The sequence below is a fragment of the Buteo buteo genome, chromosome 23 (assembly GCF_964188355.1).
Source record: "Buteo buteo chromosome 23, bButBut1.hap1.1, whole genome shotgun sequence".
In the NCBI taxonomy this organism is placed as follows: Eukaryota; Metazoa; Chordata; class Aves; order Accipitriformes; family Accipitridae; genus Buteo; species Buteo buteo.
The window spans coordinates 7,593,698-7,610,002 of record NC_134193.1 but is presented as its reverse complement, the minus strand read 5'-3'; the positions used below and the strand labels follow the sequence as shown (position 1 = coordinate 7,610,002).

Genomic DNA, 16,305 nt, shown 5'->3' with positions numbered 1-16,305 from the left:
CATGGATCCCATCACAGAACGCCCCCAGCACCCGGGCTGGCCCTGCAGCACGTGATGCAAACCCAGGTGAGGTGCAGGGGAACGTGAGCTGTGCCCAGCCTGCGGCACAGCACGCGTCTCCCACCCTCCCTGGTGTGCAGACCCCTGCTGTCACAGGGCTGCAGGAGAGATCTCTATCCAGTCGATCCCTCCTCCCTGGCATCCTGCAGCTGAGACGCTGGGCGAGCCCAGGCGGGCCTTCCCACAGGACCAGCCCAGACTTGAGCGTCAGGGCCGTGCACAAGCAGAAGTAAACGGCAAGCAAGCGTGAGTGCGCCAAGTTGACACTGCATGCACCAGGCTCACGGGGACGGGCTGTGGACCACGCCGGGAATATCCACCAGGAGAGGTACTGGTCCTACTCCTTGCCCCACTTTCTCTTCCCAGTGGTGCGGTCAAAGCCGGGATGCATGTGGTGGGGAAAGGAGTGCGGACCCTCCTGTGCTCTGGCATGGTGTGGGCAAACTCCATCCCACGGCCCCAGGGCAGGCAGCAGGGGATGGGCAGCCTCCATGCCTGGCTGTGCCAGAAGTGGAGCTTGGCATTATGCAGCTGTGCCTGTGCAGGGGGGATCTCCTGCACAGGCTCCGCAGCATGGCGAGGCATGGGTGGGCACCAGGAGATGCTTCATGGCTACTTCTTGGCACCATGAACGTGGCATCCTGGCGGCACAGGACATCTTTGCTCAGGGCGGGAGCAGAGCCCCGCAGGGCTCCGCAGGCTGTTGGCAATGGGGCGGGTGGTTTGGGAGCCAACCGGGTGCTGCCCTAGCGCTGCTTGCAGTAGCTGTGGGGCAGGCACTCTCCAGGCTGCTATCAGCCCTCCTTGCCTGGTCCCTCTTGCCCCAGCCAGAGGAAGGGGACTCCTGAGCCTGCTCAGCCCCAGGGGCGGCACCCACATCCCGGAGGGGGGCAGAGCAGGTCTGCCCGGCTCTGCCGGCTTTGGGCGTGCTCTGAGTCACCCACAGCCCTGCTCTTCCCAGGTCTGCAGGTGCCTGGTTTGCACCCGCAGGCACCCTGGGCTTTGCTGCCAGGTTTCCAGCAGCAAACAGGGGGAGCACAGAGCATCACCCAAGCACTGGCGTCACTCCTGTGACTCCTGGCCATCCCACACCTTGGCCAGCATGGCTGTGCCTGCCATGGGCACAGCTCTGCCCTGCAGAAGGGGTGAGGTCCCTCACTGCCTGCCTGCCCTCCCCTCTGTGCAAAATGGGAAGAGCTCCAAGGTTTGAAAACACAGGGCAGGAGGCAGGCAGCAGTGCTGGCAGGGCTCCATGTGGAAATGATTAAACACTTGCAAGGGGTTGAAGGAAGAGCATCCCAGTGCTCTAGGGTTTAGCGTTGGAGAACAGTGGCGTGTGAACCTTGTAAAGAGAGAGGTCCCAGAGGCACCTGCATCCTCTGCAGGCTCTGCCCCAGGAACAGCCTGTTCCCCTTGTTCCTCCCTCACAGCCCCAGGCAGCACTCAGCACCTCAGAGGTGGCAGAGGGGAGAAACCATGGCCTGGAGCAGTTCACAGTACTGGTGGGCACAAGGAGAGACAGGACTGGGGGGACAGAGACCAGAGGGATGTTGCTGCTGGGACGAGGCAGGACAGGAGCCCCAGAGCTGCTCCCAGCCCAATCCCAGTGGCACCAGTGCCCCATATCAAGGAGCCCCTGGACAAGACATTGTCGCAGGATGTCAGGTTGGATGCAAGGGGTCCTGCCCAGGGAGGGGTGGCAGAGCTCCCACGGACACAGCAGGGCTGCATGTCCCGACATGGGTACAGGCTCCTCCGTGCAGTGACAGCATTGCTCATGGCATAGTGCAGGGCCATGGCTGTGCCCTCTCTGGGTGGCAGTCTGAGTACCTCGGAGAGAGGCAGTGTCCTCACCCACATGCTGTCCCCTTGCAGCAGTGTGCAGGGACCTTGCCGGGCTCTGCCCATGCCCAGCTTTGGGAACATTGCCCACTGGCTGTCACCACGCACAGACCCTGTGACACTGGGGATGCTTGGGTGCTGCAGGCATGCACTCTGCTGCCCACTCTGCTCATCCTCACCCCAGCTGGTGCTTCCAGGGGGGTCCCCTACTTCCCCCCGGTGTGGAGGACCACGCTCAGGTCTGGGATATACCTCGGTGGGGACAAACCCTGTGCCACCAGCTCCATGCCCAGGGTACCTGGCATAAGGGCCAGTGCATGTTGTACAAAGGCAAACTAGGGGTGGACTCTGCTCTGGTCTGAGGTCTGCTCTGCCTAGGAGGACTGCCTGGAGCCTTTGCTAGACAGGGCCTTTGCCACTGCACTGTGGCTACTGTCCCTCAGCATAAGCAAGACCTGACACCACAATGATGGGCATGCTGTCAGAGGTCCCCTTTCCCATCTCTGCTCTAGACTGGATGATCCCACTGGGGCCTGGGGCAAGAGCAATCTCCCAGCCTGAGGCTCTCCCCTTGCAGGAGGCAGTGGCTCGGCTTCACAGACCCCTTGGTCCCACCCCAGCTCTGGCCAACATAACTTTCGAGTGTTCATGGTCGGCAGGGCATCCCCCATCCCCCTGCTCCTTGTGGTAGCCTTTGTTGCTTCACGGAAAATGTGATGACTCGGCAGCCCCTGAGTTTCCAGGCCTGGTTCCAGCTGCTGGGTGGAGAAACCTTCTGCAGTTGTTTTTGGGTCTGGCACAACCAAAGGCTTCACTGTCGGGGGGACCAGAGGGGAGATCTGGCATCCCCAGCTGACGGCAGGCTCTTTCTCTGTCCTTGCCTGTGGTGGCACAGTGTCAGTGGGGTGGCTGTGGGGAGGGTAGTGCTGGCATGTAATGAGCAGCTTCTTCTGTCCAGTATGGGAGGCTGCTGAGCCCTGCGGCGCCAGGGACAGGGCCTGGGTTTGGCTCCCACCAGCGCTTTGGGCTGTTTCCACTGCAGGCACAGCCCAAACTCCCTATGCTGAAGCAGCACAACTGCCAGGTCCCCAGGTTTAAATCAGTGGGGCTGGTATGGACGTGTCCTCATGGCCAGTGGGGTGGCCAGCTCTGCATGCCCTGTGACAGGCCACCAGCAGCATGCAGAGGCTGGGAAAGCTGCTGGGACACCTCTGGGTGCATGCCCAGAGGTCAGTCCCATCCCGGTGGGCCGCAAGGCCTGGTGCTGAGGCTTCCCCCACAGCCCGTCCTCGTGCTGGGTGGGGGGTCACCTCTCCTCCTGGATGGGGAGGTGTGGGGCAGTGGCACAGCATGGCAGGGGGCTCTGGGGGGTCAGAGGCACTGTGCTCCAGGAGTCCCTGCTAGGCTTCCCAGCCCAGAGACCAAGGAGAGCAGGACAGACCCTTTGGTCCCGGGGCAAGCCAATGCCTGGAGAAACTTCCTTGGTGGTGGAGTTGTATCCCCACGCAGGGCCGTGGCAGCAGAAGTTGTTTTCCAAGAAGCTCTTGAGATGCCACATCCCACCTGCCTCCCTTGCAACTCCATCCCACTGAGTCGGCGTAACTAGAGATGGAGATGACCAGCTTTGCAGATTGGCTGGTGGCAGGAGTGTTGGGGATGCAGGCAGGCAGGTGTAGCAAGTACGTGCGGGCTCAGCTGCTCCCCAGCTGGGTAGGGCAGACTCAGCCCAGCTGGAGTTTCCCAGGACTCCAGTGAGTGGGTTTGTCCTCTTGCTGGCCTGGAGCTGCTCTTTGGTGTGCTTTGAAGCTGCAGGAGCCCCACCTTGACTCTGTAGCCTGGGAAGATCTCCTGTCTATCCCACTGCAGAGAACACTGCCTCCTGTCACCTGCCTCAGACACTGGGGGATGCAAAATCTCTTCCCAGGGATTTCCTTGATAATCAAGGGTCCCTCCTGCCCCATCCCCCCAGATCACAATTCCCGGCCCACCAAGGCCCTCCATCCTAACCTCCTACCCCTGCTTCAACAGCCAGGGGCTCTTCCAGTTCAGCTCTGCCATCATCTGCCACGCTCCGGGGATCCCATGTGGTCCCATCTGCCTTGGCCTCCCCTGCCTGCTCTGTCTCTGTCCCAGCCATCCTGACCATCCAGGCTGCTCATGGCAGTGAACAGCCCCATACTCCCCATCCAATGTGGGGTCACCGCTCCCTGCGCTGCCGTGGCAGGCGGCATTGCCTGACAGCCTGCACCCTGCCACGGACCCACATGGGGACATCCACCGAAAGCCTCTTTGCAAATGCATTTGTGGACCAGCCAGCTGTAACCCCCCAGATCCCACCCTGGGCCCCGGGTAAACCTGGCAAGCCCTCACTGCAGTGGGGAGCTCCAGCCTCCTCCCAGCTGGCTGCAGCTGCCTAGGTCTGGAAAGGGGTCTTTTAAAACAGTCCCCAGCCCACTGGAGACAGCAGCAGCCAGCCCCAAACCTTCCTCAGCCTTAGCTCATGGAGGGGGACTCCCTCCCCAATCATCTGTGTCTGGAGGACATCACCTCCAGTATCCATGAGCACCCACCTTTCACTCGGCTCCTGGGGGGACGGCCAGCCCCCGGTCATGCTGACATCCGGAGCAGGGATGGGTGTCCTCAGCTGTCTGCGGCACTGGTTGAAGGGCCATCCCCATCACCCCAGGTGCTGGTGGACCTCAGTTGCAAGTGCTTATCAGGGGATCCCTAAAAGCCAGAGCTTTTACCCTGGGTCTCCATCACTTAGGCAGATACACCACTTGCATTTTTGACATTCAGGCCTCCCCAGAGCTGCCAGTATTAAGGATTAAAAAGCTTGCCTGCACTGGAGCCAAGGTATTGCCTTCTGCTCCCACCCTGATCTCCATGTCCAGGGTGCAGAGGGAAGGCAGGTCTGGGGACAGAGTGACTCAAAGGGCCTCTGGTTGTTGAGCTCTGTCTCTGTGTTGGGGGCATGTCTAAGTCCGTAACAGAGGAGACGAAGGTGACAAATAAGCCCTCACTGCTGGGCTGAGCAGCAGAGCCAGGCTCCTTTACCCTCAGCTCGCTCCAGGCAGGGGACTAGACCTCTGCAGAGACGTGACTGTGACCACGGACCAGGACTCCTGGCACCAGTCCCATTTGGCCAGGACCTGGGGAATTAACTGTCCCCCATGCAAAAGGAAGGGGACTTATGTGCTCCGTCCCCTTTCCCAGCTGGCCCTATCAGCCTGGGGGCTGTCAGGAGGTTTGGGGGATGGACCTGGAGTTGGAGATGGGTCCTAGGTTTTCCCATGTCTTTGCCCAGGCACTGGGGGCTGATCTGTCTGTCACAGGTCCCACCTGACAAACCTGTGAGTTTTTGGGGGAGGGAATCTGCTGTCCTGGGGCCAGCTGGGAGATGTGTCCCACTCTGACAGCTCGGTAGCTCACAGCAATAAGCAGAGCTCAAATAGCCCCCCTTGGTGGTCATGCTGGCTACTGGGACAGACTCCCACGGCCACACAGGCTGCACTGGCTTCCAGGATAGATGCATCACTGAACCTCTTCCAGCACTGTCCCAGATCTCCAGCGCTGATGTGAAGCTAATGGCATCTCCGCTCTGAATCAGAGCTGGCATCCTGCCACGCATTGCACAGACACAGCACAGCACCACACAACGCATGGCCCTGCACACAGCTCAGGGGGCACAGTGTGCTCCCCATGGCAGCACCATAGAGTACAACTCCTACAACCCATAAGCAGACAGGGCACAGCTCAGACCCAGCCAACCCCTCAAATGGGCAAAGGACGGTCCAGGCATCTTTGCGCCTGTAGGATGCAGTGCACAGGAACCTCTCACAATACGTGCACACGCCCCCCAGCTCCGATCTGCCTGCCCCTGTGCCGTGGGCATCACACGGAGGCACACGTCTCCCTCCTCGCCCAGCGTGATCAAACCTCCCACTCCCCATCAGCACCCCGTGCAGAAATGCATTCATACAGAGCTAAAGGGTGCACGAACGTGCCGGGCACAAAGACAGCCGCAAGGTGCACAGCACCCCGGATCCACACGCGTGCCAAGTCTTCCTCCCGCATCCAAGCCCAGCTGCCAGAGCCTGCGGTCCGCCCTTCCTCCCCTTGCTGGGGGCTGGTTTCGGCACTCCCTTCCAGCTCAGAGCCGCCATCTGTCCCGTCCTGTCTCCTCCCCTCTCCTCCCCTCTCGGCACCAACTCCCACAACTCTGCAGAACTCCTTCTGATGGCCAGACCGGGCTCCAGCCGTGCAGAGACCCAGCCACAGCGAGAGCCCCCCCTCCAAGCCCCCCGGCAAGCAGCTCTCTGGCCGCAGCACGCACACACAAGGACAGCTGCAGAGTCACCGCAGAGGGACACAGATCCGCGGGAACAATAGCAAATGCACACAGCGAGAGGCACACAAACACACTGGACTTCTCCCAGCCCGGAGGCGCGCTCTGCTCCTGCCCAAGTACAGCTGGCAGGGCTGATGTGCAACGCGCTGGCATGCAACGCCGGTCCCCACTGATGTCATCCTGTCACCAGCGCTTGGAAAGCATGTGGGGACACAGCCCTTCGCTGCCATGGGAGAAGGGGCTGGCTGGGGACAGCCACTGCTAAGGAGCTACCCCCCCCCAACTTGTCATCCCTCTAATCTGCAGCCACCCTGGTCCCAATGAGACCACCGCTGCTGCTGCTGCTGCTGCTGCTTGTCCCGTGGGTGCCGCGGCTCCTGGGAACCCTGGCAGAGGTAAGCCCTTGTCTCTTCAACCCCCCCGTTTGTCGATGCAGGCTCTTGGCTGCAGGCTCGCTGGCAGCAAGGGGCTTTGCATAGTCCTACCCCGCTGAGGAATGACGGCATATTTCTGGGCTGCCTCTCCAGCCATGCAGCTGCACCAAATTAGCGACGTTTGCAATTACAAGCTGGCTCTTTCCTCCTCTTCCCCCCCCGCCATGCCCTCCCACCCCAGCAGCTGGGATCAGAGCGTGTTACTGCTGTCATGGCTGCACAGCTCCTCACCCCAGGAATCGGCTGGCTGCTACTCCCAGGGGTCCAGAGCCCCTTTGCTCCCCTCCACGCATGCCCTCCCTAAAGCACCGCAGTTGGTGGGGGAGCCAGCAATGAGTCAGCCAGCAGAGCCGAGGGGGAAATAACTAAAGAAAGATGATTGCTCCTCTGAGGCTTGTTGCGGGACAGGGAGTGGGCAGAGATATTTCCTTTAATGTGGAGGGAACTAGCCTCAACCTAAAGCAGGGCACACCCTGCTCGCGAGCAGACTGTGGGGAGATGGGTGTCCCATGAGCGTGCTCAGCGCTTGCTGTGGTGTGGAGGGTGCTGGATGCTCTGGAGCTCTCAGGCCAAGCCTTCTCTTTGCAGCCTGTGGGGGATGGCAGCTGGACTGAGGTCTGGGGTCCCTCCATCCTCCCCCCATCATCGCAGGAAAGGCAGTGCCTGTAGAGGGAATGAGATTGCTAGGGCCTATCCAGAGCTCCCTCCCTCCCCAAATTTTCCCCTTGTGCCCTGGCTGTTTTGGTAGGATGTCTTCCCCTGTGGGCATGGCCCCATGTTGGTTTGCAGTCCCAGCAGCCATGCAAAAGGCCAGGGCAGCCCACAAGCTACGTCTGCTGAGTCTGCCTCCCTGCCTTGGCTAGGGAAGGGCGACATAAGCAGTGATGTGGGCTCTCCTGGGAAAAGGGGTCACAGTCCCCAGAGGGTCGCAGCCCCCAGATGCCATGGGGGGGTGGGACCTGTGCGTGGCCAGCCTGACCCCTGGCCTGGCACAGGACACCTCTCCCAGGTGTTGGTCTCAGCTCAGACCACTTCATCTTGCCCCTCTCTTACTTGACACCTTCAATCCCCCAGGGCGAGGGGTGCAACCAGACAGCACGGGCAGGGTTGGAGGGACAGGATGCACGCCGTGATAGAGGTAAGTCAAAGCAAAGAGTTTCTCAGGCTGCAGAGGGTGGTCTTGTTGCCCAGGAGCAGAGAGATGAGCGGATGTGCTGGGCCAGAACTCTTGGAGTTAAGAGTAGCTTTGTAAATACTCCACTTCAGACTTACAGCAGGCCGCAGATCATGTCCAGGGAAGGGGAGGGAGTCAGCCCCATCTTGTCCAGCAACCAGCCTTATGGGGGCAGTGTGAGAGACAGACAAGGATCCAAGCTCTCTCCTTCCCACGAAGCATCAAGTGGGCTCAGCAGCAGCACAGCCATAGGTGCCCTGCACAGACCCCCTGCACGTGGCTGGGCAGGATCATACTCCATGGGGCAGCCCCATGGCTGTGCTGAGCTGACTGGGGAGCCGCACAGCTGCGTTCACACTGCAGCCAGCAAGTGCTGCTGTGTGCTTGGAGCCAGTGCAATGCCTGCATGGTTCTGGCCCATGCAAGTGAAAACTCTCCCAGATGATCTGCAGGCACCAGTCGGGACATGGGGTGTACCTGGATGTGGCTAGCTGTGATGTGGTTTGCGGAGCTTATCTATGGGTACGTCCACAGTGTTGTGATCATGGGCCTCAGGGCTGGAGGATGCCTCTGGCCCATTTTAGATATTAGTACATTTGTACTGCAGAGGTGAAGATGATGATCGTCAAGTGACAGATGGAGGCAAGTGATGCAGTCTGTAGGAAACCTGAGAGAGGCAGACAAACATGGGTGGAGAACTCGTACCTTCATGAGATAAGAAAGAGCCCGCGCTGAAAAAACCATCCCTGTTTGAACTCCATGCAGGGCACAAGCCCACTGGCTGTCTTCAGGAGGGGATTAGCCATACCCTGTGCTCCACGAGCTGCTGCCACTGGGTCTTTGCTGAGAGCAAGGGCACCCCAGGACAGCTGGCCCAGGTGTAGACACCTGACCCATGGGCATCCAACTACATTCACATAACCCTTCCTGAGCAGTCTGTTCCTAAATCTGCTCTTGATGGCACTGAGAAGGCCTTTCCCAGATGTACTACCTGCTCCTCTTTTGTGTCCATTTAACTTCCCCAATTCCCTTTGCACTCATCTGCTGAGTGAAGCTCTCAGCATGGCAGCAGGCTCCAAACAACAGCATTGCATGAAACAGAAGTTGCATGTAGTTCTGAAACTGTCCAGCTTTGTGGGAAGGCCGCACATAACACTTGAGCAGTCCAAAAGCTGCCCCTGCCCCTGGGGCTCACCTCACACTACTTCCCTTTTGCTCTGTAGAGGCAGCCCCTGGGCAGACCTCTAGGGCAATAGCTATGCTTGTTTAAAGCTTTCTTGCCATGCCAGATCACATGTAAGCCTGTTACAACATGTTGCACATCATAAATTTTAAGTGCTAATTATTACACAAATGTCTTATTAGCACTAGAGCTGTTCTGGTGTTTCCCAAAGGCTGAAAGCAATAGAGAGCTCATGGTTCACAGCAAGGCTGGGGATGGCGAGTGCGTGACAATCTGCTAGTGGAGGCATGGGGAGGCAGAGAGAGAGCCTGCAAGGGTCACGTTGCCAGCTTGGTCCCAACAGACAGGCTCTGTCTGGCTCCTGTTTGTGTAGGTGGTTCCTGAGCAACTCTAAGGGCAGGGATTCAATAGCAGTTTTGGCCATTGACCTACCAATTAGGCCAAGCCCCGTATGCCACTTCCTTGTCCCCAGATGCTCTTCATCTGGATGCTACAGCACCGGCCCTGCAGCCACAGCGCGCTGACCTGGCTGCTGCAGCAAGACCAAGGGAGAGACACACCTCAGCAGGGGATTGTGCAAATCTGGCCCCACGTTTTCTCCACGTACGCAGTGTTCTGCTCTTCCCGTGTCATCTCTGCACTGGGCAGGACAGTGGGGAATCAGTGCCTGGATCCCTTCAAAGCAGCCTTTACCTTCTCCTCTGTCAGAGCCCACACAGAGACAGAGACTATTGCAGGGAGCATAATGGCCCCACTGCCATATCCATCCTGCTCCCTCACTAGCCATTGTCTTCATCCTGCAAGGTGGACACAGAGCCGTTCAACATCTTATTGGGGGTTCAAACCAACCAAGGTGGTGAGCAATGGATTATACCCAGCCAGGGCAACTTTTCTGCCATAAACCAAGGCTGGCTGGACAAAGCATGTGATGGCCTGAAGCCTCTGGTCTTTCTCCAGTGGAGGAGATGCTTCATGCTTAGGAGCATCTCTTTCATGTGGTGCCTTTGACCCCAGTCCATGGATGTTTCTGAACCTCTCTGAGGGTTTTGGCTTTGCCTCTGCAGGGACCCTCCTGAACCTCAGCGTGAGTGACCATGGCCGGTCGGACTCCCTCCTTCTGTCCTGGGATGAGCCAGAGGGGGGTGCTGAGGGATATTCGCTTGCCCTCTCCTCCCTGGGGTCAGGCACACCACTGCAGAATGGATCTGCTGGACCCAACATTACCAGCTTCTGGTTCCACGGGCTGACCCCTGGCACGCGCTATGAGATTGAGGTGACAGCCATGCTTGCCTGCACGGAGACCACCACCCAGACAGTCACAGCACAGACAAGTAAGGGGTTCCCCAGGGACTGCAGAGTCAAAGGGTCCCAGTGCTCCTACCAGTGGTCATCACACTGCTTTGGAGGGTGCGAAGTACAGGTCTGTGTGGAGTCCCATGAGTTCATGGAGAGGTCGGGCCTTTCCTCACTTCCACAGGTATCAGGGTCCTTCCCTGGTCCCCAGACCCCCAGGGGTCATTCCCTCATCCATGTGGAGGGAGGGTCCTGTCCCTGCACCTTACGTGGGCAGGGTTCACGCTGTACCTTCTCCTGCAATAATATAGATAATGATGGTCCAACCTATGATGTGGACTGCAGAAAGCCAAGGAGTGGAAAATGCCATGCCTGGAGGTCTAGAAAGACCTACAAGGAAGTGGCATTTACTCCATGGTTTTGGTGCATCTCTCAGTCACTGGTTCACCCACCAAGCCTTGCTCTATGCCATCCCTGGCTGATGCCTAGGATGGGGGGAAGGGCTGGTGAGCCCACAGCTCAGGTGAGGATGGAAGCCCTTGCCTGCATGTCTCCAGAAGATCCTTGAGTAAATCAGTGCAGGTGAAGGTGGAAAACCTAGAAAAGGAGAGTAGAGCTGGAGGGAGGGGTTTGGCCAGCAGAAGGGATGGTGTCAGACAATAGCAGTGGCTGTAGGGAGCAGGGGCTGGCGCTCACAGAAAGGCAGGTGGCAGGACCCAGAGTCAGCAGGAACAGAGGACCTGGCAGCAGCTTAAGCTCACAGGTAAGCGCTGATGGATTCACCTTTCTCAGCGTGCACATGGTGTGTTGTCCCTGACTGAACCTCCCTGCCCAGTTCAGAGTGACTGTGCAGAGACTGATCCAAGGGGGATGGTGCAGCCCACCCAATCTGTGGGAGACTGGTGAGCTGGCAGGGAGGTGATGGGGCTGTGCTTGGGGGATTGGGTCCTGTGAGCTGGCTGGCAGGACCTCACCAGGTGAGGGCACTGTCCCACCAGCCCTTGAACAACCTGGCAGGCCAGGCATCCCCAGGCAACCAGCCAACACCATCTGTGCTATGTCCAATGCAGGTCCTTCACCCGTCCGCAACCTGAGCCTGAGCAGCAGCGGGAGCTCTGCCATGCTGCATGCCTCCTGGGCGCACGCCCACGGCCAGCGGGAGGGCTACCACCTTGCCCTCTACCACAGCGACTCCCAGACGCTTGTGAGAAATGCGTCCATCCTGCCAAACGCCTCCACGTTCCTGTTTGACGGGTTGCTGGCTGGCAGCGAGTACGCCTTGAAGGTCAGCACGCTGGCTGGATCCAGCCTGGCAAGCACAAGTATCCACCAGTGGACAGGTAGGGAGCGATGGGTGTGCCTGGCCAAGAGGGAAGGGGTGGGAGAAAGGGTTTGGCAGGAGGGGTGCAGCACATGTGCCGGCTGGGCTAGCAGAGACAGGGAGGAGGTCTCCAGGCTCAGGATGGGGACTTTGTGTAGGATGGGGAACAGCTGGGAGTTTTTCACATCCCTGCTGTGACCCCAGTGTGCTGGGCCAAGGGGGTTAAACCTTGCACCTCAGACCTGCTTTGCAGGACCCACAGCTTGGGTTTGTGTGCTCCGTGTCCCCATGGGAGAAGGGCAAGCTGGGGATCCTGGCAAAAGATCTTGGCTGGTGGGAGCTGCAGAAATGTTGCATTACCCAGGCTGCCACCCCCTCTGCCCTGGAGCCTGAAAGAGCATGACAGTATGGAGGGACCTCAAGAGCCCCTCAGCCTGCCTGGGAAGGGACATGGGAGAGACATCCCTCAGCAGACCCCTGCCAGACATTCACCCCCCCATGCCAGCACAGAGAGGAGCTGTGGGCATAGGAGACCCTGGGGAGAGAGGAGGGTCCAGGGAGCCCCAGCCCCAGTGCTGAACCTTGCTGTCTCCTGCTTTTCCCCTCAGCTCCCACCATCCCCACCCAGCTGAGGCTCAGCCCGGGCTCCAGCACCAGCCTCATCGCCTCCTGGATGGGTGCTGCGGGGGCCGCCTGGGTGCACCTTGCACTCCACAACCTCCTCACCCAGACGGTGACCACGACCCTGTCAGCCAGGAGGGGCCTCACCAGCTACACCTTCCAGCATCTCCACCCCGGCACCCAGTACTGGCTGGGGCTCAGTGCCGCAGCTGGGCCCTACACCGTGGCAGGGCCCAATGCCACTGCTTGGACATGTGAGTATGATTGCCAGGGATGGGGGAGGACCTCGGTGGCCCTGGCTTTATCCCTGCCTCTGGTTCAGCCTCTGAATGCAAAGGTCTCCTGCCAGAGCCCCGGGTGCAGAGGGCAATTCTTCTGCTTGGACCTGGCCGAAAGCTGCTCTAGGACCCAGCTCTGGGGCACTGCGATAGTGGGGCCAGTGAGTCCCCTGGGCAGGTGAATTCCCAGTGCTGGCCTCCTTCTCCCCTGGATGCACTGGGATCAGCCAGTGGCCTCTCCCTGAGGAGGAGATGGAAGGGCAGCAGTTCCCACTGGTGTTTGTGCAGCTGGGGCTGGGCTCTCATGTGCCTCAGGGCTGTCCAAGGGCAGCAGAGAAAACAGGGGGCAAGGCGATAGCTGTTTAGCTGGTTTGAACTGGAGGTTTCTGTAGGGAAATGGATCTTTGGTCCTCTTTGATTGCTGTCAAGGCTATATTTTCATAGCTGCTGATAACCTTATCCTGGTGGATGTCCCTAATATGCCAGGTGCTGTGCAAACACAGCCAAGGAAACCAGTCTCTGGCAGGTCAAGAAATTGAGGACAGGCTTCCCAGACCCCAACTAGTTGCACCATTCAACCCAACTGCCTCCACCTTCTGGCCTCAGGCTGACAAGGGCCATGAGAGAGGGTGACTTCTACCACCAGAGTCGGGGTTTGCTGCCGACACTGCAAACAGTTCTGGCCCCAGGCTTGCTCTCCCAGATGTTCCCAGGAAAACCAGGGGGAAATGGAGAGGGCAAGCCTAGCCTGGACAGAGTGAGACTCATGCCGAATGACAAGAAAGTGTTGGCCCTCTCTAGTGAGGAGGAACAAATTATGGAGGTGCCAAGCTGCAAAATCAGAGCTATTGTGGCCAGTGACTCATCCTGGCCTTGGGCAGAGACACTGGTCAGGCCTACGCTGCAAGGACCTGGGTGCCACCAGGTGACAAGTCTCCAGCTCTTTCCTGCTCTGCCTGCCAGTCTGGAAAGCTGGAGCCTGCTCACTGCTGACTCTGCAGCTGGGATTTTGGAAGATCTCCACACCCCCAGCTGGTTTGTTTCTGCTATGAAGTGAGTCTGACTCAATCTCTGCTGTTGCTGTCTGCGGCTCTGACCTACCCGACTGAACAGAAGTCCCCAGTGCCAGATGCACAAGCCAGGAGCGTCCAGCCAGGAGTTCGGTCCAGGCCAGTTCCTGGGAATATCAGCAAGCTCATGACAGCTCCTGAATGGAGAGGAGGGGGACTTTTAGGAATTTCCCAGCAGGGCTGCCAGCTTTGTCTGGGCTCTGCTAGACCACGAATGGTTGTGCTAGGGAGTGGAGACAGCATGCTCCAAAAGGTTGTCTAAGGCTGGATGTAATCCTGCAGATAAGGAAGCAGGGAATGAGGCTCAGGAGTGTATGGGGTACAGAACATCCCATAATCCTGACACACACAATCCCGTTCCCTTCCCTTCCAGACCCCCTGAGCCCTGGCAATGTGACCCTGAGCAGTGCAGAGGAGCAGAGCTCCTTGCAGGCTCGCTGGAGCGCCCCAGCGGGAGAGAGAGACTTCTACCTGGTGACACTGCAGGAGGGAGAGGATGGTGCTCCAACAAGGAACATTTCTGTCGGCGGAGACAACAGTCATGTCACCTTCCATGGGCTGAGCCCTGGGAAGCAATACTCTGTCCAGGTGACGGCGGTGGCTGGGCCTTACCGGGCATCAGCCCGCAGCGCAGCAGCCTGGACACGTAAGCAGAAAGCCCGAGCGTGTCCTTTTGAGGCCATTTCTGCTGCCTGATGGAGGGGCTGATACCCAGAGGGAAGCTGGTGGGATGGTGAGGGGGATTGCAGCAGGGGCAGAGATGGGTTTGTGCAGTGCAGTGGCAGCTGGTCTCAAGAGCAGGCTGTGGGTCAGAGCAGCAAAATCTGCTGCTCCACAGTTCCTCCTGAGGTTGAACTTGGAGGTCCTTGGCAGACTTGTGTCAGGTAGTGTCAGGCACAAATCAAGACCAGATCCTACTCAGTAACCTTCAGACTCAGTGTTTAGCAGACTTCAGGACAGCTTCCCCTCCCTCTGCTCACAGCAGCTGGTTTGGTGGGTAGTGAAGCACCACCAGTCCCCTCCAGCGCAGCATCTCCCTGTGCCCAGTCCCTTCTGAGTGACTTGCAGAGCCACAGTTGGTGCTGTCCCAGAGCTGCCACCCTGGGAAGGAAGGAGAGGAGCCTTAAACAGTGGGCAGGCACTCACCCAGCCCATGGGTCCCCAGCAGTAAAAGGCTCTCCCTGCAGCCCTGACTGCCCATGTTTCAGGGGGGACCACTGCAGAGTGTTGTGGGAGCAATCTGGCTGACTGATGCACTGCCTTCCACAGTAACGTGCACAATTCCATCCTTGTCCCTTGCAGAGCCACTAGCACCATCTGGTGTGAGTCTGTCCAGCCAGGGGAGCCCCTACAGCCTACTAGCCAGCTGGGAGGAGGCAATGGGAGAGGGCTATGTGCTGGCCCTCAGCCCCATGGAGCACCCCGTGAAGAACAGCTTGTTGCTCAAAGGTGTCACCAACTTCACCTACAAGGGCCTCCGCCCTGGGACCCTTTACACCTTTGAGGTCAGCACTGTGGCTGGCCCCTACACATCCTCACCCCGGCGCATCACCAACTGGACATGTGAGTGCCACAGCCCTCACCACAGCCAGCCCTGGGGTTTCACTGGATCTTGCCCTTCCCCAAGATGTCGTGCCTCAGAGCATGTGATAACATGGGTCTTCTGCAGCTTCATGCAATAAAAGGGCAAAAGGCTCAGGAGGAAAGCAGAGGCACTGCTGGATGTGTCTGACCCTGGTCTGTATCCCAATCACCCAGCACAAGGGTCAGCAGAGCCCAGTGCCCTCCTCTTCCTCCCTCAGACCACCCTCCTGTGGCACTGCTCAGGCTGCATCTGCCTTGAACCACCTCTCCACTGCTCTGGTCCAGACCATCCCACCCACCACATCCTTCAGCACCAGAGCAGTCCTCTCTTACCATGTCAGTTTGAACACTGGCTGGCCCAGTCCCTGCCAAACTGGTGTGTGGTTGTCAGCAGGGGTGACGGTGGCCTGCACAGACCCTGTGGGTGGCCAGAGCACCTGGATGTGGGTTTTCCCAGGGAGGGGCCTCCAGCCCCAGCACATTTGGCATTGCGCTTCTCCCAGGTGACCCCAGTCCGGGTGCAGCTGTGAATCTAGACCTTTCCTTTCCTAGATCCTTTGCCCCCGGAGCATCTGACCCTCAGCAATCAGGGCCACAGCACCTCTCTGCAAGCCTCCTGGAGAGCAGCTCCCGCTGGTAGTACTGGCTACACAGGCACCCTCTGGGAAACCAAGTCCCAGGAGCAGGTCAGGAACATGACTGTGGGCACCAACTGGATGAATGTCACCTTTGAGGACCTGGTCCCCGGGCGACAGTATACACTGGAGATGGCTGCTATGGCTGGACCTTACAGATCCCCTGTGCGATCAGCCACAGACTGGACGTGTGAGTGTGATACCCCTACCTCAATTCAACTGCAAATTGCAACCGTGGCCTGCCAACAAGAGCAAAAGGCTCACGGCATGGAAACACGGTAGAGTGTGGACCATGTATGGAGAGGTGGAGGAACTAGGGGCAGGGATGCATAGACAGACAAAGAGTGGAAGGCCAACCAGAGCCACATTCAGCCAGGTCGGAAGTAAAAGGGTCTTCAGTGCAGGAGAAACCCATCACTGAACAGAAAACATTTCCAAATGTCACCCAGCAGGAAAGGT

The 16,305-nt window shown here is 58.8% G+C and overlaps 1 protein-coding gene across 4 annotated transcripts in view; it reads left to right on the top strand.

Annotated features, from left to right (window-relative positions):
• Positions 1-285: 285 nt before the first annotated feature.
• The window catches only part of LOC142043729 (receptor-type tyrosine-protein phosphatase V-like), a 41,253-nt gene continuing 25,233 nt past the window's right edge, over positions 286-16,305 (top strand). For 3 of the 4 annotated variants that reach the window (XM_075055227.1, XM_075055226.1, XM_075055229.1), the window contains exons 1-9: positions 286-388; positions 6,560-6,648; positions 7,762-7,825; positions 10,109-10,375; positions 11,408-11,677; positions 12,267-12,533; positions 14,001-14,273; positions 14,930-15,190; positions 15,764-16,036. In XM_075055227.1, coding sequence (XP_074911328.1) covers positions 331-388; positions 6,560-6,648; positions 7,762-7,825; positions 10,109-10,375; positions 11,408-11,677; positions 12,267-12,533; positions 14,001-14,273; positions 14,930-15,190; positions 15,764-16,036 — 1,822 coding nt within the window. In that variant the 5' untranslated portion in view covers positions 286-330. The other variant, XM_075055230.1, reaches the window with a different exon arrangement.